Below are 19,564 nucleotides of genomic sequence, written 5' to 3'. Positions count from 1 at the left end.
CTGCGCACCGCGCCGCTCCGTGCCTCCCGCTCGGCTACCTGCCGTGCGCCCGCCCCGGCTCGGGGCCCCGCCGCTGCTCCATCTTGCGCGGCGCTCCTCCTTCCTTCCTTCTCCTCCTCCTCCTCCTCCTCCTCCCTCCCGCAGGGGCTACGCGGACACCGGCGGCCGCTCCGCGCATCACCGCGGCGGGCCCGAGAGCCCCCCTGCCCTCCGCCCGCCCAGCCCCGCATCCCCCCCCCGGCTCTTGCATCACCCCCGGGCCCCAGGAGGGGCGGGCGAGGGCCGGCTCAGCGAGGGCCATTGGCAGCCGCGGCGCGGCGGGGGCGGGCCGGTGGCGGCAGCGGGTTCGGCTCGGCTCGGCTCGGCTCGGCGCTGCGCGGTGCGGTGCGGCTGCAGCAGCGGCGGAGGTCCTCATCTCCGCGCCGCTCCGCGGCCGCCGGCCCGCTCCCCCGAACGTCCCCATGGCCACCAAAATCGACAAGGAGGCGTGCAGGGAGGCGTACAACCTCGTCAGGGACGATGCCACCGAGGTGAACTGGTAGGTGCACCGCGGTGCCGGCATCTCCTGGACGGGCACCGATGCTCCTCTGTTCCCCGGCTCCTCTTCCCCCTTTCCCCGGGATGTTTTTTGGAATGCGTTCCTCCCCTTCTCCTCCTTTGCCTTCCATAAGACTGACTTTTAAATCCCGTCTCCCTTCTCTTTTCCCCTTCCCAAAGGGTGACGTTTAAATACAACGGCTCTACGATCGTCCCCGGAGACCAAGGGGTAGACTATGAAACCTTTAAGAGGAAGTGCACAGGTAAGCTCCTTCCCGATGCCTTTGGCACATACAGGGGGAGAGATGGGAGAAAACTTGAGGGAATTGCAATTGGTGCTGCTTCCCCTGTCCTGCACGGTTGGGTTTCCTGCTGCCATGAAGCACAACTCCCTGCAGTCCGTAGTCCAACCACTCCTTTGTTTCACCCCCGGACTTAAGATCCTTGGGGCTTTTTCCACCCTTTTGCACAATTTCTCATTGCTTCTCCACCATCACCAAGACAAAAGGTTCGATTAGCAGGAGTCCCATTGTTTGGCGCCGCGTTTTCAAAGAGTGACCTCTTGCCGACGAGCAAAGAAGCGTTCCGTTTTGGTGCCTAAAAATGAACTCAGACAGCTTGTTTTGCAATAAATGGTGCTAATGTAACCTCGTGTAGAAGGCTTGCTCAGATTTTTTCAGAAGGTGAAATCTGAGCTGCGGTTCTGCCCCAAACAATGCGCTGGGAACAGGAGGCTGTGGCACAGCACGACCCACCCGTGGGGCTCCGGGTTGAGACGTGGCAGCTGATCGTTCCACTGTCGGATGTGGATTATCAACAAAGCCCAGGGAAAGCCAAAGATAAACAGATATTTAACTTCACCTGATCGCAACTTTCGACGCCTTTTACAAAGCTTTGACTTTGCTCCAAATAACTTCTGGGGGATGTGGGACAGCTTCTCCCCCGGCGGGGCTGCTGTTTAACAACACTGGTATGAAGCATTTGTAATGAACTGTAGATAATGCTGCTCTGCTGCCGGCAAAGCTTCCTCCCTCCTCTAGTTATAGAGCAAGTGTAAGGTCTGTGTTTTTATGTTATATTTGTACTGCAGAGGAGTTGGGTGCTGAACAATCTCTCCCTCCTCCAGGTGTGCAGAGCCCTGTGGCACTGAAGGCAAAGCCCCACGTCCATAGAAATGCCACTGCCTATTCCATGGGTCTTCCCTGCCCCGGGGCTTGGCTGCATTCACTGGGTCAGAAAGAAGGATTTCCAGCGACTTAAATGTGGGCAGGGTTTGGTCAGTTAAAAAATATCAAAGGAGAAAATATGTTGTAGCCTTTGCATTGCAGTTGGTGATCAGAAGGGTTCAGAATGCTCTGCTCTGACGTTTGCAGCGGGTTCTCACCAGGATTATTACAGCTACTCAATTCCAGCTGTTCTTGGGAGCTCTGCAGGGAAGATTCTCAAAGCCAAAATCATCCTTTAGATGATGTCAGAAGAGCTGATGACGTATGTGGCAAAAACTCCTTCCCACCTAGCTCTTCATGTGCAATATTAGGATAAAAAAGAGCAGCCAGCATGCGGGGGGACCCAGGGCTCAGTGCTTCTGAAGTTCAGCCCAATGTTATCTCAGCATTGTTTTCCTGGAAGGTCAACAGCACCAGCATCAGTGCTGTGTTCTATGTCTCCTCCTGTGGCTGAGATAACCGAGTGTATCCAAGTCCCTGGACATCTGAGGCTTGCAGAGGGACCTTCCCCATTTATTTCCCCTCATTTTTCAGGAGCTCATATCTTTATTTTGCCTGGACTGACTTTTGATGTTTTGTCTGGACTGGTACCCTCTATAGGAATGGTTCTCATTGTCTCTGCCATAGCATGGGAATACTTTACATCGAGTGGATAAGCAGGAGGAGGGGCTTTGGCAGGGAGCAGTTGCTGGCCGGACTGGGTTGGATGCAAAGAACAACTAATGGAGGCATGCATTACACTTTGGAACATGGCCAGTTTTGTTTTCTTGCCTTGCTTGCATGTGACAAACCTTTAAAAAACAAGGTATTAAAATAGACAGAGTTTATGGAAACTTTGATTTATATCAGCAAAGTGGCAAGCTGGCCCCACTGCTGGAGTGTTTTTACAAAAAGGAATTTGCACACGTTTTAGGCATAAGCATGGTAATGGGAAGAGCTGAGTGAAAGGCATCAGTGGGGTTGAGGTGGCCCATTAGACTTTGATGTGCAGCTCAGCCCTTACAGCAGCTGGGTTCCCTTCCTTTCGCTCTTTTCTCATGCAGGGCTGCTGCTTGGCAGATGAGGGGCCAGGGGTTATTGGTTATTCCCCAACCTTCTCTGGAGCACAATCACTGCAGGCCAGGAAAAGCAGGCAGGCTCAGGTCCCAGGCTCCTGGCTGAGCACCCAAAAGGATCTTCCTTCACTCACAAGTCAAGTGCAGCGCTTGCAGAGGGTGAGACCAGGTTTTGGTGCCTCCATCTGTGCAGCCACCCTTTGTCTGGACCACTGGATTGAGAACAGGGCTCATGGGCAGTTGTCGTTTCCTTCTCATCTGGAAGAAAGGTGCCAAATATTACTATGAAGAAGAGCTGGCTGGAATATTTTTACTGGAATGAAGTCATTAAGAAAGAGTAGGAAGGGCTGGGAAGAGCTGCTAGATATGATTCCCTCCTATTGCTGCATGTGCTACCTCAGCTCCTTCTATGTTTTGCTGGAGGAGAGAGGAGCTGCCACTGATGCAAACAGCTTCAGAAAACATGATGAAAGGATTAAAAAAACCCTGACATTAGAATGAACTTCCTTCCTTGTTTCAAATTCCTGTTTTGTGATGAACACTGCCCCCAAAGCCACAAAGTGCTGCAGCTGCCTTGGGTAGAAGCTGAGCATAATTTGGCGGTTGAAGGTGAGAGCGTGAGCTGGAAACGCTCAGCGTGCAAAATGTCACCAAGAGTGCTAATTCATGTGGCACTGAGACCAGGGTGGCCTTTTGTACCGGTTTGGAGGACGTCTGTCCATGGTGGAAGTCTGCCTTGTGTGTTGGCAGAACCTGGGAGGTGCCGGCAGGGTTTGTAGGTAGCAGTGCTTCTGCTCACTTTTCTTTTCACGCAGCCCATGACTGAGTCTGTAAACCTCCTCAGGGAATGAGAGAGGCTGAGGACAAAGGAAAAAGTAAGAATTTGCTTGAAATCGCTTCTTTTAAATAGAGCAGCAGCTGAAAATGACCACGTTAGGAGCCAGCCCTGCAGAGCCCCGTGTTTTGCTGCTGAAGGAAGGCAGTGCAGATGGAGTTGATCAGCCACGGGGCTCTTCCTCTACTCTCAGATATGTGTTGCACATGGGAACCGTGCTACATGTCCTGGGGTGGGGGCTGTATCTTCCTAAGCTTTTTGTACTGGCAGAAAACTTTAAAGTACCGTGTACTTAAAGTATTTTCACACTTGAAGCATTTTCAGTCCCCTTCTGTTCAAGATCCCAGTGTGACACCTGTGCTGCATGCACAGCCTCATCCTTGAACCTTTGCCTATCAGTCACTGCCATGCTGTTGTTGGCAAGGTCTGTATGAGGCCACAGGATGACAGAGACTCTTGGGCTGTGAGGCTGTAGGCACTGCTTTAGTCTTCTCTCTAGTCCAAAGGCAGCCCAAGAGGTGTGAACACCTCTCCAGCCTTTTCTGAACGAAAGCCATCAGGCTGGTTTAAACCACTGCCACAGTCAAGTTCTTATTAGGAGATTAGAGGTGGCTGCTGATGGCACGTCCTCCTGCAGTCCTGTGTAATGACCAGCCTACGTGACTGCACTGGCCTTTGGGTGACCCAGAGAGTCTGGAGACCATAAGTTAAGGGCATTAATTGCGTCAGGGTCATTAAACGCAGTGCAGACACCCCCTGTGTCTTCTGGCTGAGAGCTGTTTTGGTTGGGTTTAGCAGCACAGATTACCTCGGCACTAAACAAGGACTTAATTCAGGGCTTTCGATCCATTTGACTTCACAGTTGCAGCTTTTCCCTTTGCAGATGGCTTGGGTCCAGGCATAGCTTTCATTTGGTGTTCAGTGGTACATGGACATGAGTTCACTTAGGCAAAACACTGAGCTGGTGAACTGGAAGCCAGAAAGCCAGATAAGAGTTGAAGGTTATTGTACAGAAGGACGTTAAGGCTTCTGGGTTTTGTTGTTCCTTAAGTTTCATCACTGGGCTGGTGTTGCTGTTGCTGAGAACAGCAGGATGACTTAAAACTGAGATACCAACGTAAACCACCAGGCAGAAACATCCGCTTCAACTTTGGGGTGCATCAGTGATACCTGGCTGCACGGACAGCTGGGTTCACTTCCCATACCACAAAGCAGCAGAGCATTGCATGGCCTCTGTCTGTAGTTTATTTTAATGTCTTTTTTTTCATCCTGTCATTAAGTAGTAGAGAGATGGGAAGACTGTTTCCTCCGTGCCACATGTGAGCACTTGTTTCTCAATGCATCTCTGACAAAAGAAATAATGAGCCTTTTCTTTGGAAAGCCCCAGCGCAGATAAATAATTGCGATGACAGCATGAAATGGGATCGTTATTCATGTGTCTGAAAAGATCAGACCAAAAACACACTGTGCATTCAGTGCGAGGAAGAACTGGAAATCTTCGGGCTGAAATAAATACTCTATAAAATCGTTCCTGGTTGACACAGAGAATTAGGAAGAAAATAGTAATGGGACTTGCTTCTGGTACAAATGTGGGCTTATGACAGTTGCCCTATAAACACTGGCCTGTATATAAAATTTAGGAGTTAAGATCTGAGAGAGAGATCACCTAGATTGCATTGGCACCTTAGGATGGAGTTAAGAGCTGTAAAAATGCACAAGGGGTGACGAATTAATGCACACCTTCCTTCCTTCAGGGAAGGAGACAAACTTAGTGCAAGCCAATGCCAGCATCCTGCCTCCACATGGCAGCAGGGCAGAGAAGGGCTGGCATTGTCCCCAGGGCAGCTGTGGCTTATCTACCAGGATGCTGCACAGCAGAGGGAGCAGGAGGAGCTTCTTCTTTATGCACGTGTGTCTGGGTGCCCCGCTCAGCCATGGTTGGTGCCCCAGCTGTAGTTCTGCAGTCAAACCTGATGTATTTGTCTTGGATGGCTTAATGAACATGCTTGCATGGTGCAAGGCAGTACTGAAACAGAGATGCACAGGCTTCAGTACAGGGACAAAAACAGCGTGCTGAGAGGTTGGGATGGGTTCTGTCAGCTACATGGCTGAAAGGGTGGCCAGAGAGGTGGAAAACTGACAGGCTGATCTCACATAAACCCAACGAAATAAGTCCTTCGCACAGCCTGTGGGCACTGCCAGTAACTCACTGTGGGGAGAGCACACACAAGCAGTTCTTCCCACGGGCTGCGTGCTGTGTCACCCTGATGGAGCAGGCAGGTGAAGCTAAGAGTGTGGCCATTCAGTGCCACCACAGGAGGCATTCAAGGCCAGGCTGGATGTGGCTCTGGGCAGCCTGGTCTGGTGGTTGGTGACCCTGCACATAGCAGGGGGTTGAAACTAGATGGTCATTGTGGTCCTTTTCAACCCAGGCCCTTCTTTGATTGTATGATGATGTGAGAGTGGATTTCTTTCTTGCAGCTGATAGCTTTAACTGATGAGTCAGTGCATTCTAACCCAATGGGAATTTTTGTGTAGAGCTGAAACAAAGGGTTTGAGCGGATGAAAAAGAGGAGAATGCCATCAAGGAAATCTCTGCAGCTCCACATCAAGCTTTGTTTACAGCCAAAGGCAGTTTAATCAGTGTATCTGGGAAATCCTGCATCGTAAGGGGCTTGGAGAGAAACAATAACTGAAGTTCATTAAGGCATTTGTTGTACTTCTAATTGTTTGTATAGCCCTCTTGCCTTGCCGTGCAACTGCACTTAAGGGAATAGTGATATCAGTAGGAATTAAGGTTAATTTCTGCTGTGTGTAACTTGTGAGATCTTCTCCAATAAAGCTGCTATTTCCATTCCACCCAGAACTATTAATAATATCCTTTAATTGCTTCTCTATGCCCTGAAATTCGTGGCTGAGCGATGAGGAAGGTGGTTGTGTTGAGCTAGGCAGGATTTCCTCTTGCAGAGGAAACCTTCTGTCTGTGATTTGTTGGATTCCCTCCACATCCAGCAAAATTCCTTCTTTTGGGGGAGGGGGGGAATGAGGGGGTGGGGAGAAGGATTATTAACGCCTTGAGGTTCTGAGCAGAGCCAGCACTGATGGCACCGATGGCTCCCAGCGCAGGGAGGTGATCTGGCAGGGCAGAGCCCATTAACTGTGAAAGAGAAAAATCTGGGAGCATAAAAGAAGTCCTGCTTTGATCCCGTTATCGCTCCGGAACAAGCTTCAGACTCATTGTGAAACTCAACTGCTTCTGCTCAGGGGTTTTCATCAGGAGGGTCACATAACCAGGCTGAGCCAGTGCTAAGATAGCCCGCATCTGTCCTGTTGTCCTGTTGGGAAAGGAGACAGGCTGATTGCTAAGGGCTCTGATTCACTTTCCCTCTTGGCTTCATCTGCATCTGCTGAAGAGCTCCTCAGCCACTGCAGTCACAGACTGGCACGCTAAGTTAAAGCATGGTGCGTTGGAAGTCTGCACTGAATACATTGGAAACCTGCCTCAGGCAGGGCAGTGACTCAGAGCCCACATCTAACCTGCAGTTGCTCATTAAACTTACTGGGACCTAACACCATGAGGTAGTTGTTCAGCCACCCAGTGCAGGTGTTCTGATAGCCCACATGGAGCTGCTGGGTTTGGCTCTGGGTGCTGCCACTGATCGAGCTGCTTTCAGACAGGATGGGAAACTCCATCGAGAAGCAAATCCTGCTGCTTCCAGCGATCCCTGGGTTCATACTGACAGATCCCTAGTTTGGATTGTTCCCATTCATTCTACTTTTGCATTAGCTTTATTTTAAAGGAGTAGATTCCAAAGCAGGCTTCAGGCTCTGTAACAGCCTTTAGTAGAAGAACAGGGATCAAAAACCTCCACACTCAGAATGGAAAGTGATTATCCACGAGAAGGGCTGTGACACAGTTACAGAGCCGTAGGGGACAGGACTTGGTGTCATTAAAGTGCCTTCCAGCATTGAGTTCCCATAGGAACCCCAGTACAATTCTTAGCAAAGCGTGGCCTCCTTTCCTGTCAGATCTGGGAAAGCAAAGTCTTTTTTCCGTAGAACTGTTAATAGTAACGTTTGGGGATTTGCAGTCTCTCTTCACCTTGGGTATTTCCTGGCTGTCTGTTCATTTACGGCTCTAATCAATCTTGGCAAGAGGATTTACTGTCAGGAGCAGGAGTCTCACCGTAGGTTTGGTGCACTTGCCAGTAATTGGGCTTCTGAGAGGGAAGTTTTGTTTGCCTGCTCTATCTGTGCACTTGGCTCTTCTGGTCTGCCAGAAGGTCCGTCTGAGTAAGAGCTCTCTTTTTCTTCATTTCAAATCTGAGATCTTCAGAAGAGTTTGTTTGAAATGCTCCAGCAGGCTCACACACCCCTACATACATTTTCCAGCTTTCCCCAGTACTCCTCTGTCAGTGGCAAAAAACAGAGAGAACAAAACAGGAGAACACAGATGTTTGGCTCCTTTTGGACTTCAAAACTTGACGACATTCATTAAATGGAAGTTGTCTTTAATGACACTTTGGCAAAACACGGCGTTTAAGAATCTGAGATGTCAGCTTTCAGAGAATATTCCCTTTTTTTTTCCTAGCAGCTATTATCTGGGGATGAGCAATTCCCAGCTCCTTTTCCCCATTCCCTGGAGCTGCCGGGGCTCTTGTGACCCTTCCTGGAGCGTGCTGACCTAAGGGATGGAATTTTGGCACGTGTCACTGCACCTGGAGTCCGTGTTCTCACCTGGCAGCAGTCGAGACAGCAAGTACCTACAAAGCACATTGAACTGGTCACAACAAGCGTAACCAGAATGAACACGATTCTTCTCAAACAGCAAGTCTGTTCTTCTATTTTGAGTCATCTCCTTTCATTAAAAAGGTCTTGAGCGCCCAGTAACAGATGCAGTAGCTATGATTAGATATATTCCACGATTGCACAACTGTCCATCTGCTCTGCTTCTCTGCACAGTCCTGGGTAAGGCTCCAGCATCCTGCGTGCCACTGAGGCTGGGACAGGATGGATGGTGTCACATGCTTATCAAGTGTCTGTTATCATGCAGGAGTCCAGCAGTCTCAGTGGACGAGCTGCTATGCAGTGAAGGTACAAACTCTTCCAAAGAGTGTTCAAGGCTTTTACACATAGAGCCGAACTAAATAACTCTCGTCTGGTCTGATATGGCAGAAACTGGCTGGAAAGCAAAGATCAGAACATTTTTTAAATCCAAGGCCTTTGTCTACAGGGCTTGGGAAAGAGTAGAAAAGCATATCTGGGGAAGCAGCTTCAGATTTGCTTTAGATACTTCTACCCTCCTCTTTTTCTTGCAAACTCACACTCCAAGTGAGCCAGAAATGCTGCTGAAGGGAAAGCAGGAAAAGGATCAGATTTGCACAGAGGCCAGTTTCTGGGTATATTTTATAAAAGGTGACCTTGATCTGGCTATTCTCTAACAGACAGGCTGGGAAATCACTTTCTTCTCTTCTTGAGCAATGACCTAGAGATGAATGATCAGGCTGAATGTGTAACTTGGGTTAGCTCTGGGCTGAATGTGTAACCAGGCTGAGCTCGTGCTCTCAGACTGCCTGTTGATTGTGTGTTAGCCATTTCCAAACTCATTAGCAGTGCACTAGTGAAGCATGGGCAAAACCAGATTCTTCCCAGTCGTGCTTTGCCAGCAAAGGACACATGAACAAACTCCTGTGTTGCCCTGTTAGTCCAGCACAACGCTGTCATAGTGCAGTATCAGTGCTCTTTGGTCTTTAATCTGTGAGCAATAGTCTTACTGCAGAAAGCAGTGAGGGGAGGATGTTTCTGCTTTTAATCACCTTGTTTCTGTTGCTTTGTCCCTCCAGATGATGTTCGATTGTTTGGCTTTGTCCGATTCACCACCGGTGATGCCATGAGCAAGCGAGTCAAGTTTGCCCTCATCACCTGGATTGGAGAGGATGTCAGTGGCCTGCAGAGAGCCAAAACCGGCACCGACAAGACTCTGGTCAAAGAAGTAGTACAGGTAACCCTTCTCAGCCAGTTCTCATTGCTTTTAGCTCTGCCAGCATCAGCAGGAGGTGAGAGAGGGGGAAGCATTGAGTCATGCTTCATCTTATTGATTAATCCTTTAAAAAGAAGACCGTTTCTTATTGCCTGACTTCTTACTAAGAGGACTTGACATCTGCCCTTCGAGAACTCAGGCATAAAGAAGCACCTTTGAACTTAAACACATCTTAATTATTACCAGAGGAGAGAACACGCGCTTCCCCCTGTGTTGCCATTAAGAAGTTTCTTATCTCTTTCCTTGATAAGAAAATGACATACTATCAAGTGGTAGAGAACAAAGCATTATTAAGTTAAGCAAATAAATCTAAACAGAAAGATCTGTGTCTGTTTTTAAACTTTTCCCTTGAGGCCTTTTGTCTCTGTGCAGTGAATTCATGGACACAATCAAATGGAGTCTAAGGTCCCTAGCAGTACCAATTAACCGACGGCTTTTAATAGCTAACTAGGTTTGAATAGTCTTCTGTTTGACTGTGGGCATATCAGAGAAGAGAAATGTGCTTGGTGCACACCTTGGAAGGACTGTGCTTGAATTGGATGCCCCAGCAATGTGCCCAAGCTCTGTCAAAGTGAGGAAAAGCAAACACCTACCAGAGAGAAGTGAAGGGTGGAAGGTTGCTGCTGGAAAGGCAGAGACGATGCTCGTGTTCAGCACATGTATTCTGAAGAGGCATTTAAAATAAGATTAGCTCTTTCAATGAGACCTAAGGCCAGCTGCTCAATTCCTTATAAACTGGTCATTCTTGCTGCACCAGGAGAACAAGCTGAATATTGCAATAATTTCCTTTAATTATTTTGCTCTTGATGATGATTAGGGGCTCCTGAGCAAAAGATATCTTCCAGTAGGACCATATGGAGGATGAGAACAAAGCCCCCTCAGTTCATTGGTATTTTGTGTGATAACAGAGGATGTTTAGATAGGAAGCATGAACAATATAACAAAATGTTCTGAAAGAACAACTATGCAGAGGGGCTCCTTTTGAAAAGAAACTTCCAGACTGATACCTGTGAGACAGGACAGCAAATCTCTGCTTATGTGAAGCAGCTGAAACTGCGTTATTGCAACCGGGGAGGAAATCATAGAGTAACTAATGAATGATTCATATTAGAATCACTAAGACGAAGATTTTTAAAAGATGTTTAGACAATTTATTTTTGTTGGGCTGAGTAGCATTCCCAAATTCTGTTCTAAGATCTGTCCCTTAGGTCTGCTATGGATGATTTGCAATTCCACTTGTTTCACATTTGATTAGTAACTTGTGTGAGTTAAGAATCCAGTGCAACATGAACCATCCCTGGCTGCTCGTGAGACTTCTTTGTACAGCAGATAAAAGCTTCCAGTTCTGTGATCTATGGGAGAGACTGGCTGGGCTTACAGAACAACACATCTCCAGTTTGAGAAGTGAAACTTCAAGGGCGTTTGCCATCTTGTAATATTTGCAAAAGCTAACTGGAGCTTTTTATCCACGACCAAAGCACCACTGTGAGAGGAGCCTGCTTTATACTCTCTGATATGTTGTAGATGCACTGATGAGCTGCGGCTGCTCTCTGCTCAAAGCTGAACGAAAGCCAGCAAACATTGTTCTTCCACCAAGAGGCTCAAAGGAAGAGAGCCAGCTTCAGTACCTCCCAGCAAGCAGAACCCACAGAGCTGCATCTGTAGGATGAGGAGAGTTCACACATGGTGATTATTAACTGTCTCCCAGTAGCACCTGCCATAAGGAAAACCAGAGGGATATTAACCGTTGAAGAGTAGATTAGGGGCTCCTGAGCAAAAGGATGCAATGCTACAAAGCAAGGAGAGGAACTGGGCTCTCGCCCTTGCTTTTGTATTCCTCCCTTGGATGGGGGAGCAGGTGCTGGGAAGGCTGTGGGAGGTGGCTGGGGAGTGGTGCTGCTGGTCAGTGGAGGAGGCTGCCAGGAGATCCCTCAGGAAGCAAGGACAATTGATTTTTAGCTGTAACAGCTATAAAATTATAGGGATGGATCTCATCAGATACAAATAACTGTATTTCCTCTGAACAGTACTAGCTGAGAATCAGATCTTACTTATTTGGAAATGTCCTTACTGACTCTTTGATGTTGTTGGAAAGAAGGCTGTGCATTTCTTTTGAATTGCAGAAAAAAATGCATTTCTCATTTAAGGAACACTGAGTAGCACTTTTCATGGCCGTTTATTTTCTCAGATGCAGCCTGTGACTCGGTCCAAGCAGTTCAGCTGCAAGAAGGTTAGAAGTAAGGGCAGGACCAGGAGCAAAACGTCCAGCTAAGGAACTTATTTGACAAAACAGTAATCCCACGATGACTCCAGCTAAAGGGCTTCATTTGTTTGAGTACACAGAGCCACTAGCTGTCATGCCAAGGCTGCATACAGATGCCAGCAGATACCAGCTGAGCAGAAGGACTCTGGGAATATTTTCTGCTTGGCTACAAAGGAGACCATCCAAAACTGGTCTTAAACTCACCTTTTATGTTCCTGGCAACAAAGACATCTCTGCCTTATCCCTTCTTTCCCTTCTTCCCAGCATGGCACAAGCCATGGCCCACTCAGCATTAGCACAGGAGACTCCCTCTGCTCCAGCTGTTTTCTAACCTCCTTTATCCCAGAAGCTCAGGAGACACAGAATTCTGGCCTGAGCCCAGAATTCAAAGCTGTTGTGAGCTGCTCAGTGTGGTTATCAATGCCTGCTAGCATGAGGTGCAATTCAGCCATAAAAATTCCTGCAAAGTCCAACCTGGCAACGGTGGGTTTAAGTACAGGAGAGTCAGGCCTCCCAGTAAATGGCCTCATTCACTCTGGGGAGAGGCAGAAGGATGAGATTACATGCTTTCTTTTGAGTAAGGACAAGCCCAGACCCTGTGGTTGCAGGGCTGGGAGTGGCAGTGCTGCCATGGAAGGGTTGGGATGGAAAGGCTGAAGAACTGAAATCAAGACTTCGTTTCTCTGAATGTTGCTTCCTCTCCACAAACTTGTTTCCCTTCATGACTGCACTTCCTACCAGGTGATTTTAACCCTTCATTAGGCAGTGTGAGCTCTTTTTCCCAATGGGACTGACTTCCCCTGAAGAGCTGTTTGAGCAAGGGACTGACCAACCTTTGTCAGTTTGCCTTCCATAACTTTTCACTCCTCTCTGTTTTCTCCAGCACTCCTGCCCCCACAAAATCATGTGCTCTATTATTTGCATAAATCATATTCAAAGTGAAACAGTTCCATTTCTGTGAGCAAATATTCATGGCATTTGATTCATTATTATTTTTGGTGAGGAATTCGCCCGACTTCAGTGATGTCAACAAGTTTGCCAAATTCCTGCTCTGGAGCTCATGGTCAGATCTTCATCTTCCTTGCCTGTTTCTCTTTCCTCCTGGGCTCCTCACTGCACTGATGCTGCTGTCATGATGAAGGACCCACTTACAGGGTTATTGTCTTTCACCAAGGGCAAATAGACCGTATCTAATGGTCTATCCATGTATGTGCACTGGGTTTCTTATGTGAGTATGGTAACTTAAACAGAAAATGATTTAATAGTTTTCTGTTTTTTACGATCAGAAAATCAAATTCATATGTGGTGCTGCTGGGAAGGGAAACAGAATTGCACTTTTTGACAGTTCTCTTCTGGTTTATTGTGATGACCATACCAAGTGGATATGGATGTATATGAACTCCTACTCCTGGTTTAGAGAAGGTGGTGACTTTATAAGTAACAGAAGTAACTTCTTAAGCAGCCTCCCATCACCCCACATCTGAAACACAGCCCTGTGACTTCCCCAGTGGGATGCAGAACGGGTAGGAAGAATTTGCAGATCAGCTGAAATGCAGTTTCCACTGCTGTGAGATGTGTTTGCCAGAGGTTAGAGCTGGCTTCTCCCAGTGGCTGGAAATGATGTGTGTAAAAGTTGGCAAGGTATGAAATGGAAGAGAGGAGTTTTGCTGATGGCTTGGACTCCCTTATCTGATTGCAGCACCAGGTTGGGTGCAGCCAGAGTGGAGGGCAGTGGTGCTGTATTGCAGTGCGTGTAACCTTGTGGCTCTCCTTGCTCTGAGGGAAGCCCTGCTAGAACATACCTTTGCTGCAGACATAGCACATTTCTCATCTTCCTACATGACCTCAGGTCTAGGACTCACATCATGCTGGGAAAGAAACTTGGACTATGGACTCTGTCAGCTCCTCTGAAGCAGTACCTTATGCACGGAAAACAAGACATCCAATGGATGGGAGCAGTGACATTAAGCAGGGTGGATCTGAGGATTTTGAGCATCAGTGGAGGCCACAGCAAGGCCCAATGTAAATAGAAACAGCAGGTAACTGCTTGACTACCTGGCACCATCACTCACTGCTAAGAACCCCTGTGTCTATAGACGATACAAGGATTTTCCTCCTGGCTGCAGGCCTACCCATGCTGGGATTTATAATGGCCTCCGCAGATCTTTTTGGTACAGTATCTGCACCAGGCAGATTTTCCCTTGGCCAGCTCAGGGAAATTTTATGACCCCAGATGCTAAACATTCAGAGCCTGGAATAGGCAGAAAATCTACTCCACCTTTTTGTTTTCCTCCTTAAAGTTGTCTGGAAGAGAAAGTCTGGACCGACCTTGCTGCACAAATTTCACACCTCCCAGGGAGGGATGCAGGCTCTGCTTTTGTGACCTGGCCTGCATGGTCAGAGCCCCTTCTCTCCATAGTGGCACATGTCACAGCAGACTGCATTGCTTAGCTGTAACCCTCAGCTACTCAGGCACAAAGGGAAGCAAGTGCCAGGTTGGTATATTGAAGAGCCATGTGTAAATTGCACTTTCTGTGTCTCGTTCAGTGATTTAAGAGGCAAAGCATAGCACTGTGGTTACTGGCATGTTGTGTGAGTGATAAATGGTGTCATTGTTTCAGTTATCTGCAGGCTGCTGGTGACTGGTGTGAACACAAAGGCTGGGATTCTGCAGGGCTTGCTGTGGTTGTAAAAAGCTTGGGGGTAGGGGATGAAGAAAAGGAAGTAGAGGGGGTGAAATGAAGATGCTTGTCAGCATAGCGGGGGCTCAAGCATCAGAGTTATGCATCATGCCTTAGGCAGCTACAAGGATTCTGCAATTCACTTGAGAGACATTAGATAATGGCATTTGTGAGGGAAGAAACACCATGGACTTTCCCCACCCCTAAGAGAAAGAAGCTCTTAAGGAAAATCTGGTGGCAGAGCAGAAAGCTGACTGAATCAATGCTGGCATTGCTGCTAGCTACTCAAAGCTCCAATCTTTTCTTGAGCTTTGTCTGAGCCAGTCTGCTGTGATCAGTTATAAATAACTGCAGATGACAGTCACAACAAATAGGGACCATTGCTTGGTTCAGCTAACATCAGACCTGATTAAATCAGCCAGGAGTTGTTTTTTATTCTGGCATTTTCAGCAGGATCAAAAAAAAAAAGAGTCAACTCTGGTAACATGGCCCTCGGCTGAAAAGTGCTGCTGTTGACCCTAAGTGTTGGTCTCCAATCTGAAGCCACAGCCTTCTTGCCCTGATGGTACAGGAGTCATCAGATGCTTTTAACAATCTTAGAACGCTTCCATGCTTCCCTTCATCTTATGATTTGTGCCCTGCACAAATCTTCACAAAGCTCAGCCCCAGAGAACTCAGACAGTTCAGACAGTTCAGAGCAATGAGTGGCTGGAGAATGGTCAAGCACGATCCCAGAATCAGGAATGCTAGGAAGTAAACTCACCCCAAGCACCTTCTCCCTTGGGGCCAGGCTTGATGGGACGCCGTGGTGGGGGAGAGCCAGTGTGAAGAACCAAAGGAGTTCCTACAGCACCTGCAAAGAGAAAGGAATAAACTTCTGTTATTTATAGCAGTGACCCAGATTGCTCTGTGAGGGCACAAATCTGGCACAAGAGGTGGCCCCGTCAGCTAAGAGGATATTGAAGAGTGGCTGGGAACATAACCCATCTGGCCAACTGCTGGGGGGAAACTATTCCAATCTGGTGTCCCGGTGGCTCTGACATGAAATAGTGACTGACCCCCATAGGGCATCACCCAGGAATCGTCTGGGTAAGTGTCCACTTGAGAAGTGTCCAGTGTTTGAGTAATTATAATTGCTGGTGCCTGGAACATAGCTTCCCTCTGGCCATACATGAGTGGAATTGCAGCCTAATTTCAGATACAGCTTAATTCTGCAGACCAGGCATTAAAGGAAAGCCTCCCTGCTTTATAAAATATGTTTTTCATGGAACCTTTCTCAGAAAGGTTATGGGCCTGACTCAGTTGTCACTGAAGTCAAGCTAGCACTGAAGCCATGTAATCACATACATGATTTTTTTTCCTAAATAAACACTTTATTTCCCATTTCCCCTGAACTCTGCTAAGACATGGATGAGTGCCTGTAGCATCTGTCCGTCCTCACACCAGAAAAGCTGAACATAGGTTGAAGCAGGGCAGACAATGCTCCTCCTAGCTACTATAAGCCTTTTTTTTTTTTCCCTAATCAACCCTTCAGCAGTGAGGATTTCCTACAGTGTGAAACAGGATCAGTGCAGCATGGGGTCTAATGGGGAGGGAGCTGTTCTGCTCTCCCTTCCATTCTTCCACCGCATGAAAGAAGTGCTGGGGCTCTTTCAAGCTGCATCCTTCTCCACCCCCTCCTTTACCCAACTGCAATCCCAAACAGAGACCCTCGAGACGATACCAAATAAAGAGCTCTCTCATGGCTGAGAGCCTGAAACCAATTAGAAACTCTCTCTGCTATAGGCACTGTGCAGTCCTGGTCTCAGAGATCCATCCTGAGAAAGGTTTTCTCTGTTCCCAGCATCACGTAGCAGCATGCTGCCTAGGGCTTGCCTGGCTCACACTGTTACAAAGAGCCTTCGAGCAGCCAGCGAGCTGCCCTGCAGTACACAGTGCATTAACAGAGCGTGTCCTTAAAGGTCACCTGGGATCATTAGACCACAAAGCACTCTGGAGCCTATTAACAAAGCCTTTCTAGGACAGTATCTTGGTTTTGGCCATGATGTGAATTACATAGTTCAAAGGAGAGGTCAGTAAATCTACCGAAGTAGACTTATATGCTCTTGGTAGCATCTGCATGCTGCTTTGCCTTTATCAAAGCATCCTTCATCCATCTGGGGGTATGGCTCTGCAGTGTGCTGTAGAGCTGGCTTTCTTTTTAGGAGAAGGGCTCCCAAAAAGCACTGGGACACCAACAGGACTGGTGACATGGCCAAGGCCATGCTGAAGGTTTGTGGCAGCTGTCAGCTCGTTAGTTTCCACACTACTTAGGGAACTTGACCTAACCTTGCTGTGCACTTCTTGCTAGGACAAGCTACTGCACAGGGCAGGATTAGCTCTTGCAGCCGGTGCCTGTAGAAGCAGACCCATAAAATTGCTCAGTGTTGAGTCACAGAGTTGTAGAATGGCTTAGGTTGGAAGGGACCTTACAGATCGTTGAGCTCCAAGCCCCTGCTGTGGGCTGGCTGCCCAGGCCCCATGCAGCCCGTCCTCCAGCACCTCCAGGTATGGGGCATCTTTACACAAGACTGGACAAGCATCCTCTATTTAACAGGCTTTTTCTTTACCTCTTGCAGAACTTTGCCAAAGAATTTGTGATCAGCGACCACAAAGAGCTGGATGAGGACTACATCAAGAACGAGCTGAAGAAGGCTGGGGGGGCTAATTATGATGCACAGACTGAGTAACCACAGGAACCTCCTGGCACCAACACCCGGATCTCCAAGGGAGGGGAAGCACAGCAAACTAACACAGCTGAGAGATGAGGCAGCTGAGCCCCCAGCTTTCTGTGTGCACTCCTCAGAACTCCCTTTCTTTGAACAGCAGACTTCTATTCTCCATTCCATCTCATCAAACATTCCTCTTTGGGGTTCTGTTCCTCCCCCCCCTTTTTTTTTTAACTCATAACTCTTTCCATGTTCTCGCATCTGTGGAATTTAAGTTTTGCTCTGCTTTGGTCCATATTCAGCACTGTGTTTGTAGCAGCTTGCCATCCTGTCCTTCTTTGTCTGCATGCATGTGTGTATGTATTATTTAGTTGGGCTCAACCTCTGAAGGGAGAAAGTTCTGGGGGAGTTGTGATCATGGATTCTTTTCTTTGTTTTTTTTTTTCTAATTGGTTCTCACTGATACTTTTGGGAATTATATTTTTGTCTGATCTAGGCTCAGGTCAACACGAGTTGAGTGCACTCCAACTTTGATTAAACTGTCTAAGCTTCAGCATCCAGCTCAGAACTGATCTAGCAGCTTAAAGAACAAAGCGAACAAACAGCAAACCTTCATCTCTTAATAAATGGGAATAAATTTGCCTTAAACACTGCTTGACAGTTGCTATGCTACGTGCTACATCTCTACCCCTCCCTCTTAAAAATAAGATCCGAATGTGGGGGTTTTGTTCTTTTCTGAAGGTATCATGGCACAGTAAACCGGGGGGGCTTAGAAATGTCTGAACATTTGTTCACTATTTTGTGTACTTTGGTCTCTGGGTTTGTATTTGACTTTCCAAACGCTGGGGCTCAGGAGGTGAAGCCGAAACGCGTCGATTTCCTTTTGAACATCTGCATAAATGGCAGCCGCTGAATCCTCGCAGCCTCCTCTGCCCGTGAGCCCATCTTTGCAGCTCAACCCAACAGCCTGAGCGATGTGGGGCCGCAGGCAGTGCCTCCTGCACTGTGACCGATGCAGCATGGAGCTCCGTCCCAGCCAGGCTGAGACACCCAACAGCTCGGGCTCAGAGATGACCTGGGCGCAGTTTGTTTGGTACCAAACTGTCAGTTTGGGGGCTTCTCTGTATGGCTTTCTTTCTTTTATTCCATCAAAGGTAATGGTCCCCAGAATCATGTGTAGGGGAAAACTGTTGTACTGAGGCTTGGAAGTCAGCGCTATAAACCCATTATGGAAATAAATGTTTTTCAAGAACAGTTCTCAGAGGCTCTGTTGTTATTCTGTCTTCCCTGCAACAACAACCCTGTATTTAGGAGCTCTCTTAATCCTTGGTGTAAGGCTCTGAGCTCTTGCAACCTCAGTGCTATTGGGAGAATTAAACACTGGCTTAAATGTAAAACAATTCTGGTGCCTACAGCCCTTGCCTGCTCTGAAAGCAAAGAGGTGACCATGGCACATCTGACACACTTCTGCTCAGCAGCTCTGTGCCTACATTTCCAGCACCAAAATGCCAAGTGGAAATTGTAATTAGGTCAAAGAGAATTTCACACCCATGTAAAATAACCATAGAGAGCTTGGGAGCAGATTTGGGAGTAAGAATGACACTTGGAGTGAAGTTGGGAAGTTTCCTGCACAGACTTCCACGGGGCATTACCATTCTGGGACCAACCTTACTGAGTTTTGCACTGAAAGGAGGGAAATAATGGTTATTTTAACAGGGCTGACAGCAAAGAGAAGCATAACGAAAGGGAAAGAGCTTTGCAGAGAGCCTGAGACACTCTGGGGCTTTGCCTCACTGCTTCAGTGGCCACAATAAACTTTTACGTGACAGACTGTGGGGTACAACTGAGAATTTCTACAGATTATCAAAGATTTGTTTTCTCTGTTGGGGCCATTCTTGCCCAGGGCTGACAGCCCAATGCTGATAGAGCTGGGAGGGGAGGCACTCCAGTTGCCCCTGCCTTGGGTTTTCTCCTCACTTTGCAGTGGGTGTTCAGAGCATTCCTGCATGATAACCATCCCATTTACCTCAGTCAGTCAAGCTCACAAATCCCACATTGCTCTCTGGATTGTCCCTGGGGTGTTCTCATGCACATGGTCACACTGTGACCACAGGAAGATGGAGATCACACTGTGAGCTCAGCAATTGCATAAAGAATATAGGATACTTCAGAGAAAAATGAGGAAGACAAGGAGCTACTCATCTGTGGTAGGACACCAG

At 47.8% G+C, this 19,564-nt stretch overlaps 2 protein-coding genes across 4 annotated transcripts in view; one reads left to right on the top strand and one right to left on the bottom strand.

The window, feature by feature from the left end:
• The first annotated feature begins 383 nt into the window (after positions 1-383).
• On the top strand, positions 384-18,602 carry COTL1 (coactosin like F-actin binding protein 1). Its single transcript, XM_042821548.1, has 4 exons — positions 384-538; positions 718-800; positions 9,497-9,654; positions 17,256-18,602. The coding sequence occupies exons 1-4, from the start codon at positions 462-464 to the stop codon at positions 17,364-17,366; spliced, it is 429 nt and encodes a 142-aa protein (XP_042677482.1). The 5' UTR covers positions 384-461; the 3' UTR covers positions 17,367-18,602.
• ATP2C2 (ATPase secretory pathway Ca2+ transporting 2) overlaps positions 592-19,564 on the bottom strand; it is a 95,533-nt gene continuing 76,560 nt past the window's right edge. For all 3 annotated transcript variants that reach the window (XR_006169321.1, XR_006169319.1, XR_006169320.1), the window contains 2 exons: positions 15,401-15,490; positions 592-3,076 (listed from right to left, as the gene is read on the bottom strand). The gene's annotated coding sequence lies outside the window, so the exon portion shown is untranslated. The remainder of the gene's footprint in view (positions 3,077-15,400; positions 15,491-19,564) is intronic.

Source organism: Centrocercus urophasianus, unplaced genomic scaffold (assembly GCF_019232065.1).
Source record: "Centrocercus urophasianus isolate 14NV4802_14NV808 unplaced genomic scaffold, USGS_Curo_1.0 seq_2, whole genome shotgun sequence".
NCBI lineage: Eukaryota > Metazoa > Chordata > Aves > Galliformes > Phasianidae > Centrocercus > Centrocercus urophasianus.
This window is presented reverse-complemented; position numbering and strand designations above follow the sequence as displayed.

Excerpts from the sequence above, each read along its gene's own strand:
- COTL1 (XM_042821548.1), top strand. The coding sequence starts at position 462 with ATGGCCACCAAAATCGACAAGGAGGCGTGCAGGGAGGCGTACAACCTC. Across the intron at positions 539-717 it reads GATGCCACCGAGGTGAACTG|GGTGACGTTTAAATACAACG; the intron begins GTAGGTGCACCG and ends CCCTTCCCAAAG. Across the intron at positions 9,655-17,255 it reads TGGTCAAAGAAGTAGTACAG|AACTTTGCCAAAGAATTTGT; the intron begins GTAACCCTTCTC and ends TACCTCTTGCAG.